The sequence below is a fragment of the Rattus norvegicus genome, chromosome 15 (assembly GCF_021556685.1).
Source record: "Rattus norvegicus strain SHRSP/BbbUtx chromosome 15, alternate assembly SHRSP_T2T, whole genome shotgun sequence".
Taxonomy (NCBI): Eukaryota; Metazoa; Chordata; class Mammalia; order Rodentia; family Muridae; genus Rattus; species Rattus norvegicus.
In genome coordinates this window covers 24,276,318-24,291,094 of record NC_141548.1, presented here as the reverse complement: position 1 = coordinate 24,291,094, position 14,777 = coordinate 24,276,318, and the positions used below count along the sequence as shown (strand labels likewise).

The 14,777-nt window shown below is 47.1% G+C and overlaps 1 protein-coding gene across 13 annotated transcripts in view; it reads right to left on the bottom strand.

Annotated features, from left to right (window-relative positions):
- The window catches only part of Samd4a (sterile alpha motif domain containing 4A), a 217,594-nt gene that overhangs the window by 34,935 nt on the left and 167,882 nt on the right, over positions 1-14,777 (bottom strand). For 12 of the 13 annotated variants that reach the window (XM_087585546.1, XM_087585550.1, XM_087585548.1 and 9 more), the window contains 2 exons: positions 7,688-7,797; positions 5,641-5,727 (listed from right to left, as the gene is read on the bottom strand). In XM_087585546.1, coding sequence (XP_087441672.1) covers positions 5,641-5,727; positions 7,688-7,797 — 197 coding nt within the window. Of the gene's footprint in view, positions 1-3,362; positions 3,525-5,640; positions 5,728-7,687; positions 7,798-14,777 lie in introns of those variants that run through there. The other variant, XM_087585557.1, reaches the window with a different exon arrangement.

Sequence of the window (14,777 nt, the reverse complement as noted above, 5' to 3'; positions counted from 1 at the left end):
GGACAGGCTTGGGGTGCGTCTCAGTTCTGAAAGGCAGTGGACATTGGCAAGCTAAACTCTTTCAACTGCCTGGAGGCTGCTCTTTGGGTGGGCTGTGCATGTGGAAATGAGGCATGAATTGTGATTTGATCTGGTTGCCACAAGTCTTATTTATAAAGGGAGTGAAATTCTAATTAGCCCTAGAAATATCCCAACCCATCTCAGAGCCACCATTAGAGTCTCAGTTGAAGAGAAAGTTAACTCCCTCTGCTTCTCTGACTCTTAGGTTTTGGATACAAGTTCTCCCTCCATGCATTGGGTTGGCCTGGAAGTCAAAATCTTCTCGCCTCAGCCTGAGTCTCCATCTTGTACCCTGACGCCTAGAGCAAGGCATCCATTTGCCTCTGAGGAGAGGGCTTCAGGAGAAAGTCTGACCCCTTGATTGGGAACACAGTGGTATGGGGAGCTGGGTGACCTGCTGAGCTGTCCTCAATGTGTGTTCTTCATTGCTCCCAACTTCCTTGGAGTCCGGGGTCACTGTGGAACTGGCATCTCTGACTTTGGGCCTTGACTTGATCTGAGAAAGGGGCAGGGCAAGCTAGCTAAATTAGTCATATTCGAAGACTACCTACTGCCTCTCCTGACTCAGCCACCCGAGAAGTGCTTCTACTCTAAGTGTTTCCCTCCTGTCCAGCACATCTCTGAAGAAAGGGAGGGAACAGAGAGAAAAGAAATGTGGTTCTGTATAGCGGGAGGGGGAGACAGGTGGGACCAGCCAGGGGCCACATGCGGCCTTGCCATGCCATCTCGGTGGCCAGTGTCACCCAGGTGAGACTGTCAATTGCTCCAGAGCCCTTTTTGGTTTATGCCACACAACAGGACTTCGTGGTTTGTGAGGGAGATTTTGGTTATACTAAGAGCTAAACTGTTTGCCAGGAAACAGATAAGCGCAAAGGTTAGCTCCTATGTTAGTTAACCTACGAGGGTGGCGGAGCGACCATGCCAAGAAAAGATACCTCAGATGTCTCAGCCAGTAAAATGCTTGTTTTGTCAGTTGGAATCCCCAGAAGTTACAGCAAAAATAAAAATAAATAAAAATAAAAAGTCAGGTGTAGCAGTAGTCCCAGTGCTGAGGGACAGAGAGAAGTAGATGCTTGTAGCTCACTGGCTAGGTAGCCTGGCCTGTTTGGTGAGTTCCAGGCTAGTTAGTGGCACAGCCTGTCTCAGTACCCTGTGACCATCAAGTTCACATTCCAGATCTCACATGAGTGCCATGTTGACAGGCAGGCCAGGAGACTGTCTGAATGGAACTCAGTCTAGTGTTCTCCTTAACCCTGTGGGAATGAATTTTCCACACTGACAAGTCTCTCTTGCTCCTTCCTGCCCCAAATATAACCCTACATTATAAATACAAAAGCAAAGGGATGCTGTCAATGACCCTGACTCAGAGCCACCAAGCAAGGACTTGTGGGAAAGCAAATGACAGGAAGTGGGGCCCATGGGTGGCACCTCAGAGACCTCTCGGGGACAAGCAGGAAAGAAATTATAGTAATGTCAACCCAGCACTGGCCTTCAAGGAGGCCAGTTGGCAAAGTGCTCGTTTCATAAGTTGTAATCCCCAGAGGGAGGAAGACTGGTATCTTTCCTGGGCTTAGGATAATACCAAGGTGTAAACCATCAGAAAGAGAGCTTGGGGCATCACAGTGCTCCCCGATTCTATGCGACATGTCAGGGCATCCTTTCCCTCCAGGTGGTGGTCATTTGAAGCGTTCCTGTCTCTACCTACATCTGCCCTCTCTTGCTTCCTTCTCCCACCGGTCTACAGCTGAGCTCCACAGCAGCTGGACATGGTTCTAGGCTGGGAATAGAAAAACATGTCCTTATCCCTGCCCTGAGAGGCTAAGGGCTCCTCAGACCCATATGGCAAGATACTATGAGGGATTTGGGGGACAGAGAGGTGGGCCTGCTGGCTTACAAATTCATGATCTCTCTCCTCTCTCTTCTGTTGTCTATCTCTCCTCTGTCTCTGTCTGTCCATCTGTCTATCCACCTGTCTGTCTGTCTGTCTCTTCTCCCTGCCTCCTGTGTGTGTGTGTGTGTGTGTGTGTGTGTGTGGCACTTATAGTAAAGGCCAGCAAACAGTGCAAGGGACATTGGGGTGGAAGGAGGGGTACCAAGGGATAAAGGGAGGTGATTTTGAAGATGAACCATGAAGTGACTTGCTGGTGAGGGGGTGGTCCTCTGAGTTCCATTTTCTCATAAGAAATCAGGGTCCTGCCTGCCTTGTGAGGAGGTTATTGTAGGGCCAGATGCAATGGTGTGCACAAAGCCTGTCTTGGCTGTATCCACCTAATGTGTCTTGCTAGCATACAGCATTATTACCTAGAAATACTTACTACTCAATGCTATCAAGTTGGATTACTATTTCTCTGCAGGAGTTGCTAAAAACAGGGTCACCGACGTAACCTCAAAAGGCCAAGATCTAGATTATGTGAGAAAAGGCATAGACATCTCGAGAGGCAGTTTTCTGTCTTTGAATAGCAATAAATAGAACGTGTGGTGTGTGTGTGTGTGTGTGTGCGCGTGCGTGTGCGTGTGCGTGGATGCACACGTGCATAAATATGTCTCCCTAGATACTTGATAACATCAAGGCTGCATGCTAAGAAAATGGATATGTTTCACAATCTGGGAATGTTTTGAAAAGGGTCAATGTATAAAAGCACATGGAGATATTTTCTTACTAGATATTAATATTAAAAAATCTCTTCCATTCTGAATTTCCTTTTTTCCCCTTGCCTTTCCAACAGCTCACGAAGCCTACGGTTCCGTGTTTATGCCTCATCATACAGTCATGAGGTGATGCCAGGCTTTCTGCTTCTGATCTCTACTGTTCTCCTGAGACCTTCTCTCACTATGGCCGACGTGCCCAGCTGCTCGCCAGTGCAGGGGCAATGCTGGGTCTTCGAAGTACACGGGTCATTCAGGGAACTTAATGGGATTGCTCTGCTCCCTCTCCTGTCCCTTGAGGCAGGGCTCACAGCCAAGCCTCTCTCAACTCCTTTCCTCTTCAGGTCCCCAATAAGTACTATGACTTATATGTCCCCAAATGCCAGATCGTATGACCCGAACCTTCTAACAACTGCTGGACTCCCTCTACCTGAGCTCTGAGTTTCCTTTTTCTTTGTCTCTGTTTTGGTTTAAAGTCCCAGCATGACAGCCGTGGTCTCTTTGACTGTCCCCAGTCTACCCTCTACCCAGGCGACTAGGGACGTTCTCTCTCTCATTGGTGATGACATCATCACCCTGGGCTATGCGCTCAGCAGCTACCTTATCTTTCTGTCCCAGTGCACAGTCCAAGAGACCCAGGGCCAGGAACCACGTACCACTCAGTTATCCTGCAAGGATGGGCAAAGTGTATCCAAACATCTGTTCAGCAAGCATTCAGTAACTGAACGGAAAGGGCTTGGAGCACGTAGTCAGCAGCTTCTAGGAATTATGAACTAGCGACGGGCGGGGTCCCAGCCATCTCCTTAGAAATGCGGATTCTATGTGAGGTAAGAATGCCAGAGGAAGGCAGGGGAATGGTGATGACCATTCTAAACAGTGCTGTCAGCTGGGGTTGGGAGAATGACATTAGCTGAGTCTCTGGGCCACCAGTCGTAGTAGGTGACAGCTCCCTCCCTAAAACCCCTGGGAAGATTTCAGGAGATCGAAGGAAAGAGCTGGGGCTCAGTCCTCGAGGATGTGTAGTGTCAAAGGAGAGCCCCAAGCTCAGCGTATGAGGACCCGTGGTGAGCTTAATGCAGCTGTCCAACGGCATGACTTTCCTCTCTCTGGGACGTCAAAGACAATGAGCTTGTTCTTGTCTTGCTCAGTTGCAGCCACTGTGCACGCACTTGGCATCTTTTTATCTTTTCCATTTCAGGAAACCATGGTGGAAGCATTGTTGTACAGTCAATGTAACTATAGATTTAACTCTAGAACACAGAACATCCCTGACTTAGCTGATGCCGAGTCAAAAGAACATGACCCTCTTACCACACACACAAGCACATGCACACACACACACACACACACACACACACACTACACACATGCACGCACACACACCCCCCACACACACACATGGGAGATACATGGATGTGAGCTCAAGGATGAGGGCAAGAGGGAGCTGTGTTTTCTCATCCACAGAGACTATTAATGAATTCCTAAAGGAAGCTCCAGAAACAAGAGGGAGCAGGCTTACAACATCATCTTCATTCAGAACGCTTTCTGTAGTTTCCAATGGACACGGAGTAAATTGGCCTTCTGAATGTTCTCCAAAAGAGAACAGTTTCTTAGATTAAAAATAGCCGTAATCACTCCGCTAGGCAAGCTGCACGGCAGAGGAGTTAGCATAAAATTAAGAACAGCACCCAAACCTCGGGTTTAAGTGGAGAGCTTACGCGTAATGTGTAATTCCCTTTGTTTAGGGGCGCTCTTTAATCAGAGCCCGAAAAGACTTAAAAAGAGATCTTCCTGATGCTATATGTATATTTTCTGAGTATAAATGACATGTCTTATGGTACTTATTAAATGCAACTTAACATATACATATAAAATTAAGCACACGTATATCTTCATGAACAATTTAACATCCCCACTCCGTTAAAATGCCTGCTTTAGGAACTTGTGGGAGCCATGCCTTATTCAGTACTCTGCCCCTTCCCGAAGGTTCCCTGGGTTTACTAAGAGGCTCAAACTCAGTCTACAGCTTGTGCTGATGGCTAGTGAGACACCAGGCACCTAGAAACTGCTCTGGATACCAGAGGACACAGTCAGATTCACAAGCACGGAACTGTTGTTAGCAGGCAGGCGTCTTTTTGTTTCCATGAGGAAAATCGGTGCAGAAAGGAACTTGGGGGGTTGGGGATTTAGCTCAGTGGTAGAGCACTTGCCTAGCATGCGCAAGGCCCTGGGTTCGGTCCCCAGCTCCAAAAAAAAAAAAAAAAAAAAAAAAAGAAAAAAAGAAAAAAAAAAAAAAGAAAGGAACTTGGGATCCATAATTCACTCATCACTGCTGGGTGGGGTCAGGATTCACAGGTGAGGGCTGTTTTTGGTGTTACGCACTTTTGTGGCAGTTCCTAACTGAGTCATGGAGACGGATCCTGAGGTTCCACTGAACTCTGAGGCCAACTCTGCCTGTGCCAATACTTTTCGATCCCCTCCCCCACGCCCGTGAAGCCTATAGTATGACTGTTGATGTTTGCTCCTCCTGGATGGCTTTCTCCAAACCAGACGCCGGGGGTAGACAGAAGGCACAGGCACACTGGTGTTTCATGTGCTGTTCTGCGTCTGCTGTCACTGTGTATAGGATACCTCACCAGACTCTGTAGTTGCCTACAAGGCCAAGGCGACAGACAGCGCAGAGGGAGCACTGGCTTCAGCTCACCCAAGGCGGGGCACAGTAGGTCAGCAGCAGCTTGGACCCAGAGGAATGAATTCATTACGTCATCAGGATGGGTAACCAGGAACCTTCATGTTGGTCATTGTTCTCTGACAGACAGAGAAGTCACACAAGCACCCTACGATCTAGTAAGTGACACTCTAAATTGTGCTCCTTTTAGTCTGTGTTCTCACAAAGAGGGTGGAAATGTCCCCCGGGGCCAACTGACCACTTACCCTTTCTAAAGACTTCAGGAGGTTCTGTCTTTCTTTGAGCTTCTGAATGCTGATGACGATTTTGTGTCTTGCCCCTTTGGTAACATTCTGTAATCAGATGCAACAATGGATTAGAGTGTATCACGTCCAGAAATCAGCTTAGAGACTCAGAGGCTATGCTGTGCTTAGTCTTTTGCTCCTCCACCCTCACCCGCAGGCTGGTGAGCATTTTTCTCTTGTTGCTACCACTGTCCGAAACCCCTTCCTAGTCAATATACTGACTCCGTCTGGCTACCAGTTTGCCTGTGACCTTTAGGACACAGGGCTACATAACAGCTGATAATCCCACCCAATGTGAGATGTCTTGGCCTTCACCACGATAAATGACCTTTTTGGTTTTGTTCAGGACACTCCTGTCCTCAGGCGGTATTACTTCAGTCCCTCCTGGTTTCCCTGGAGGCTGCAGTATTGTTCTTTGCTTTCTCAGGGCAAAGGACTTGAAGCCCAGTACTGCACCACCACACAGGGACGTTCTGTCCCTTTACAACCTTCCTTTTCCTTCCCATTATGAAAAGTAGAATTTACCTCACTCCAGGTAAACATGCAGAGTTGTGGACTTTTTATTTTTTAAACTGGCAGCCAGTGGGAGGACTTCCTTAGTGTCCTTGATTATAGTCACTGAACGCTTCCCAGTCAAGGGTCCCCTTTCCTGAGCAGAGCTCCAGCCATCTCTGTTCCCTGGCAACCATGCCAGAGTTCTTCCGTCACCAGTGAAGGGGAGAGGGTGGCAGGGAAAGAGACGTCCCTGCAAACACCGGGGATGTATTTCTGTTTCGCTGTACTTTGGGGACCCAGTGAATTCAAAGTTTTTGAAAAGTTCATGTCAGGCTCTAACGCTACCCTCCTTAGCAGGACTCTCTCTCTCTTTAAAAATCTGAACAACTCATGACTTGGATTTTTCTCTCAACTTTGACCTAAGCACAGTTTGCTCTTTGAAATAGTTCCTGCCAACCCCTGGGATCTGAAGCCGAGGTCGAGATCCAGAAAGTGGTGGGAGAAATGTTAGGGAGTTGAAATTAGTGCTTTTCAGTCTCTGAGAGTGTGCAGTGACTCTGGGCTTTGTCTTGCTCTCAGTCCTGGTATTTGGCCAGGCCTGCAAAAGGGGATCCGAGGGTACTGAATAAAGCAACAGGAAAAGCCGAGATCGGTGGGGAGCCATGTGGCAGCCAGGCCCTGCCCCGCGTGCTCCAATCTCTCCTTCCTGTGGGACAAATATTAACTCATTTAGACCGCCAGTGTCTTCAAATCATCGCTCACAGGAAGCTGGGGTCAATTTGAAAAAAAAATGCAAATAGCACTTTAAACAAGAGAAGCAAGAACACACATTAGATCTGTTGGCAAGAGCCTGGCATGGCAGAAATAGTTTTGGGGGTGCTGTTGACTGGTGTTTGCACTCAGACGTGGGAGAGACCTAAGGAGGAAGGAGGGATTCTGTTCTTTTATGACTTCGGAAGGGAAATAAATTCTAAGACCTGCGTATCTCACCTGCCACCGCTGTCCCACGCCATTTGAGGTGGTCAGAAGAAAGCATTTTAAACAATTTACTCTGATCGCAATTAAGACCAGTATGAATGATTTTGGAAAAACGTCATGGAATGGCTAGTGTTCCCACTGGTGGGTCCAGTTAGAAGTTAGTGGATATGTGACCAGACTGGATAAACAGACGAGGAGTCTGTCCCTATCCAAACAAGTCTTGGCTTGGTAGCAGAAAGGGATGAGCCGGGGGCAGACTCTTTGGAACACTGATGTCTGGGCAGTACCACAGGGTCTTCCTTAGCACCCACGTGTTTGAAGGTGCACTTGGCTCTGCCTTTTCCTAACTTCCTCTCCCTTTCATTACCCCATGACTCCCACTCAACCGTCAAGGCAAGAAGCTGGTTTACTCACCAAGGGACACCAGCCAGCACCAGGCGGCTCCTAGATCCAGGCAAGCTACTGGGTGGAGGAGGTCTGTCTGAGGCTGAACCTCGAGGCCTTGTCTCAGGGAAGGGGCCCTTCAGGCACATACCTGAGCCTCCAGTTGACACTCCGTGAGGGCCATCATTTCCTCGTAAGTCATCTGTGAGAAGAGCGCAGCGTACTTGTGCAGGCGAAGGCTTTTTAACCAAGCTGGAACATCTGTGGTGCAAGCCGTGCAAAAAAATGGAAGCAGAAATGAAAGGGACAAGAGGGGACGAGAAGGGACGATGAAAGACGGAAGGGCAGAGGAGTGGGAGGGCGATGGCCGGAGGGGAAAAGAAGGAAAAAAATAGTTATTACTTAATTCAGGCAGCAAACAATGGCTCAGAAAGCTTAGGGCTAACCCTGACAACTGGGACCTAAATTCTACCTCAGATCAGACATTGCTAACTTGGGGTTTAAGTATTTCAGAAGAAACAGGAATCCCCTAGAATGCCACTCTGTGTGTGTGTGTGTGTGTGTGTGTGTGTGTGTGTGTGTGTGTGTGTGTGTACAGTTTTCTAGGTAGCTTTCCACAGCACCTTTAAAGTTATCAAAAGAGTTCATCACAATAAAGTAAAACACAAAGGCTGTTGCTTCAGCTCGGCCAATTCACTGTTGTCTTGGTAGGAACCGACTTAGAAAAATGCTCAAAGTACGTATAATAGTCTATACCCTCAAGACACTTTTGTTTCTGAGGCTCAGTGGAAAGTCTACGTCAGCCACTTCTACAAGCCAGAACCATATGCAATAGTTATAGATTCCCCACCTGGTGTTTCTTTCACCTTCCCCAGCTCCTTTGGGATAAAGGGCATCCTGGACTGCCACTATTGTCACTGTTGTGGGATAGCTGCTAGTCATGTCTCCATAAGAGATGTCACAACACAGAGGATCCAAACCCTGCCTAGACCACAGGATAAAGGAAATTTCAAGGCACAACTGAAGCAAATCCCAAGATTGGTGTTCTAAAGTCAAGAAAATTACTGGATTGAAAAGCTACTGAGTCATTATTTTGCTATTTGCAAGCCAAAATAAATCATTTATCCAAAGTCTCCAGTCAGAATCTCTGAGCCGATGAGATCTGGAATCATCTTTCCCTAACCCTATTCACCATACAGATGGCAGCATCATGCCAGTAAGTCTAGATCACAGATAAAGAATGTGCTCAAGGGGGGATTAGAACCCAGGTCCTTCTGCATCTCAGCTTTCTGCCACATTGCAACAAAGACTGCAGAGATCACCAGCCATAGAGCTAAATAAATTGAGACCGTGAGTAGTTTCAGAGTCCAAGGCACTGGGTAAATGTCATTCATGCTTTCTGTGGGGCATCGTCTTATTGCTAAGCGTATTGGTCACAAGATTTTGTACTGTTGATTACAAAGTGTTTTACTCTGCCAGCCACACACATTCAAAGATAGGTGGGTACTTCTGGTTTTCCAATGTTCAGAGTAGACAGCTAGGGCTGATGGAAGACAGTTTGCCTCCCAGGAAAACCAAACCCAGGCTTAGGGAGTGTGGACAGGGTTGGTCTCCTTAAAGAAAGTCAGGCATAGCAGGTGACCTCTGGCCTGCTGAGCGATCTTGTGTGGACTAAAAATGGAGGATTTCTGAGAATTAGAATTGAACATTCAATTAAGAACAGACTCCATCGTTTCAGGCTAGAAATTACTTGACTCTGTCCTTGGAAGGCCTTCAATCTACTGTGACAAAAAGAGAGTCCCTCTAGCTCCATCATTAGCTAAGCTCAGACAAGGCTTCTCCAGGTGCACAGTGCTAACTCCTACCATAATCTGCAGGACAAACCACCTCTGGATCACCATTTCTGGACATGCTAGCCCAGAGTCTAGTACTTTTCCTGGTATAATGTCCTGGTGCTCTTTTACCAGACTTCATTCTCTGTCATTGTTTTGTGGAAACAATGGTAACACTTGTGCAGACAATGTTAACCGTGGGTTGACATGGGTAACCACGTTAACTACAGCTCTGGAGTTCTGACCACTTGGTCACCAGGCTTTGTGTAAAATCCCAAACCATTGCTCAGAAAACACAACGGTCATGATCCAGAGAAGGCTGGGTAATCCAGTGCTAAGCTTGGATACAATTCATCACAAGAGGGATGGAGCAGTTCCATGAACCCTTCCTCCTCCTCTTTCTCTTCTCTTCTCTCTCTCTCTCTCTCTCTCTCTCTCTCTCTCTCTCTCTCTCTCTCTCTCCCCTTTCTTTCTTTAATTCAACCAAGCACCCTAAAGCTTAGTCATGCAAAATCCACTGATAGTACGATGAAAATAGACTTTAAGTTGCGACCTGGGTGTTTTAAAAGTCAAAGTGACAATAGGATTTAAGTCAGGAAGCAGGAGGGGCAACTCTCAGTTTACTAAGTGCTAGTTCCTTTCTAGAAAGCAACTTGGACAACTAGGGTCTCTTGGGATAGGCAGGACTGGGCAAGCCTCACTCACTTCTTCAAAATGCAGGTCAATGGGTCAGTGGGTCAGTGGGTGAAGTTTTCCTAGAAAAGCTTCCTACAACCGTGTCAACAGGATGAACTAGGCCTTCCTGAAGACTTATTTCTAGACACATCCCTGGGAAACATAGGCTCCTTTGACCTGTACATCCTTAAGGGGTTCAGCCTACTTGCATAGTGTCTAGCTCAGTGCCATGCATCTAAGGAGCTGTTTCCCCTTCCTGCAGGGAGGATGAGTAAACAATGAGGAAGAAATCTCAGTCCTTAGGAATGCAACCTCCCAGCTATATGGTAAGACCCCGTCTCCATAACAACAACGAATCCCCAAAGAACAACAGAGAAGAACATAGCCTACCAACCATTCTCTCTCTGGTTGGTGGGGGAAAGCCTTTCTCTTGCCAGAAATGAAAACGGAACTCCATTAAGTGGGAAACAAGCAAGAGAAATAAGAGTCTTGACTTTCGTTCCCACATGCAAGAATTCCAATGACTGGGATGCTGGATTCTCTAAGAAGTTAGCCAGGGTCGAACTCTGAGGAAAGTGTAGATGCCAGTCTGTTGGAGGCAATGTTGAGAACCATTTGAACTTCTTAGCTTGGATCTTCTCATTTCTGTGTGAAAAGCTGTGGCTATGGTTGGAAGGGTCAATACATGGGAGACACAGAGGGTGTCTGGTGGAGAAGCTGAAATGTAAATTCAGCCTATATATCTTCAGAGTACAGTTTAGTTTAATCTAGGTGACTTCCATTGGACATAGAAATGCAGGTCCAATAATCCAAGCTAGAGAGAGATCCTCTCATGGGATGTAAGAGAGAGAGAGAGAGAGAGAGAGAGAGAGAGAGAGAGAGAGAGAGAGACTCTTGCTATAAGTTAAGGGAGAATTCCCTGCCAACCGAGGGAATTTTATTACTTATTCAACATTTACTAGGTGCCATGAGTAGAGGTCAGACTCTGTGAAGACATGTCCTTATCATCAAGGAATTTGAGATCCAGAAGGCGTGACTGAATCTCGTGCAAAAATTATAACAGCTCCAGTATAAGGGCTGAGAATACCCAAATCTTGGGGTAGCACAGAACAATGAATACTTGGGTTTGCCAAGATAGTAAGAGGAAGCCCCTTACATCCCATGCTTGGGAGAGCAACAACTTGGAGCCCAACGGGCAAACCACATTGTAGAAGCCATTTCATATGGTAGGAGCATCAGAAGCAAAAGCCAGAGCCATGGGGACATTTAGGGTAGAGAGAACACTTGGTGGATGCTGGAGACAGAGAGAGGCAAAGTGGGGACCCACAGGCAGGGAGTCCGGTACCTGAGATATGAAATGTCGAAATGAGGAAAGTAGATCTTTGTCCTGTGCCACCAAAACCTGAGCATTGGATACCCAGGTGATGTATCAGAAGGATGACGGTGGTCACGGGAGGGGAGCTGGAGGCTGCGAGTTCAGGAACCGTGAGGAGGGCTTGAGAAAGGCGGGAGGGGAATGAAAGAGTACAAACTGATGGATGGTGCTGGGATGTCAGGAAGAACAGTTCCTATGGAAACACAGGGACTGAAGATGGCTCCTCTGGTTCAAGTTTGGTGAGAGGGAAACCAAGTGCAGAGCCAGCAGACCAGGACCTCAGGAGAGCAGATGGCCTTGACAATGCGCATGCTTACGAGCTCAATCATGGAAGTAGACATGGCTACACAGACAAGGGACACCGAGTGAGAACAGAATAGAGCCATGATGAAGCTTTGGGGTGCCAGGCTTTGAGGAGAGAGGTTTAGGAAGAGTCATTCATATACATAGTAGGATGCCTCGTGCTATGGGCTTCCCTTCCTTCCAGAAGCTCCTTCCAGTTCCTGTTGTGGGTAACACTGGTTTATCTTCCGGCCATTTTGGGGAACAGATCCACCTTGCATATGTGCTATGCACACCCACAGGTCTTTAGCCGTGGGACCAAAGTCTCGCACTATTGCCCATTTTTCTCCTTTTAGAGTTTGGACACCTTGACGACAGGGAGGTTGTGTGTTATGTCTTTAGCTCACACTGAAGCTGAGTTCCAGTGAGGACGTGGGCTGCTCTTCTCTTATGCCTCTTATGCCGGGTCAACAAGCCACACTGCACCCAACTCCAAATGAGAGCAAGCTGATGAGAGAAGCACCGGAGGGGGAGAGACTAAGGCGGGGCTTTGTCTAGAAGGGAAGAACATGGATGAGCAGGTTTTTTTTTTTTCTTTTTTTCGGAGCTGGGGACCGAACCCAGGGCCTTGCGCTTCCTAGGTAAGCGCTCTACCGCTGAGCTAAATCCCCAGCCCCTCAGTGCTGTTTTTAAACAGCCTGCTTTGAACTGCTGAGGGAAGTTCTTAAAGGCCCTAACTGAAGGTGACACCCACTCATCAAGGAGTGGAGGTTAGAAACCCTGAGACCTTCAGGACCTAGGAAGAGTCCTGGGATTTGCTGTTTAAAGACATCAGAGGTCTTAGCTTATCAGAAGCTATTAGCACAGATCCATGGCCATGAGGATCCACTTGTGCAGTGCAGGTCACATGCCGACATCATGGAGTTAAAATACATGTACACACACACATACTCACATACACATACTCATGCACACACACACACTCATGCACACACACACACTCATGTACACACACATACACACTCACAACACTCATGCACACACACACTCATGCACACACATACACACTCACACATACACACTCATACTCATGCACACACACATACACACTCACACACAGTTATGCACACACTCATGCACACTCACACACACATACACACTCACACACACTCATGCACACACACATGCCATTGAATTTACTCTAGTTAAATGCATTCAATACAACACCTGGAAAGGCAACTTTCTGAATCTAAATTATTTTTCATGATGGCTGATCCAAAAAGTGTCCCAGCTACTTAGGGTGCCACACATGCCCACTCCATCACTCAGACTTTTATGGCCCTCAGAGGTGCTGCATTCAAAAATCTCTTCTACAAGGTTTTCTCACAGTTTCCTCCCTCCTCCCCCACTTCTCTCCCCTCAGAGCTCACCTCTACATAATTTCTCTCATTTCCAATCCGAGAGAGGCCAAGGCTCAATGGCTTACATGTCAAAAAATGACTCCAAATTCTATGCCAGTTGTTTGCTAGGAGACAATATATTTTATTTGCTATGTGGAGAAAAAGTTTACTCAAGTTCCAGCTGAGAGACTTTCTTGAAAAGACAAACAATTTCCACAGTCAATGGCCTTCTCTGTTCTTAACGACTGTGTGTCTGTCAAGGTTACTGCAGCCAGGGGTTCCCCTTTTTGTCTCTATTACATCTATACACACGTAATACATCAGGTTTTGCTATCTCCGTATTTCTGTGCTAATGGGAAGTGTCGAGTCACAGATAGACCCAGTCGATGTTGTTCTGCAATAAACTACAGCTTCCACCAAAAGTATATAGTTCCAACCTCTGCTTCCTCATCTGGGCAACCATTCTTGCTACAGCCAAATTCTCAGGGTTTCCCACTCCTGGAATTCAGCAGAACTTCAAGACACCCTTTCATGTACGAATAACACTGAAACTGCTCCACTGGGCAGGGGAGGAGTATGGAGCTCCTGTGGGATCCACTGAGTACTTTCATTGAAGGTTCCCACATTTACCATGCCTCAAATTGTCCCTCATTAATTCCCATAGGACATCTCTAGGTGTCCCAGGCAGAAACCTGGGGACCATCCTAAATGTCACCTGCTCACTACTGTTCACATTTAGTGGTCACCAAGTCTTTACAGTTCAGTTTCTCACGGAGGACTTGTGTCACACTCCTTGCTCCCCATTCTTATTGGCACTTATCTTAGTCCAGCTTCATTCTCCTCGTCCAATCCTGAACAGCCCTCCTCCTCTCCATTGGCTTTCAAATCCAGAATCTCCTCTCCTTTACTTTCATGAACATCGAATACATTGCTGAGAAGGTTCCATTTCTAATATGCAGATCTCAGCAGGTGGTCCTATTTTAGAAGTCCCTTCAACAATTTCAGAATGGGAGGCACAATCCTTTTAAAGGTCAAGGAGCTTCCTCTGCAGACCTGTTTCCCACGTTCCTTTTACACTCTAGTCATAGGTTGTGACCCTGCCTCACACAAGTTCACAATGCCGTTCCCTCAGCACAGAATTCCTTCTGTCCATCTGTTCTGGCTGACCTGTAATCATGTTTTGAGGCTCAGATCCAGGTCTCACCACACTACAGACTTCCCTCCCATTTGAATCGGGGATGGTCTTGGTGCGTGTCTCAAGTCAGGACAAACGTTTAAGAGATCCTATTTCCACAACAGAGTCCTCACATCAGGTCTGATGTTATGTGAGTCCCCTAGACCTAGAGGACCCCTCACCTCTGTCTCCCCAGGGCTCTGTAGGTGCACAGAAGCCTGATGGCTTACATAAGGACAAAAGTGAGCCAGGGATTCTCCCCTCATCACCTCAGAGGGCTCACCATGCTACTCTGACTAACAGATCTGTTCCTCCACCAACAGGCTGCCTTCTTTCTTGGAAAGAAATGACTTAGTCATATGAGACTTTCTTCTCTCTCCCATGTGAGATAAGAGCTGAGAGAGTACATTCAATTCATCAGCTACCTGGGGAGAAGGGATATTATAACTGAGTACCAACTTAGAATCAAGAGTCTATCCCCTGAGATAAGTCTCAGGGAAGCT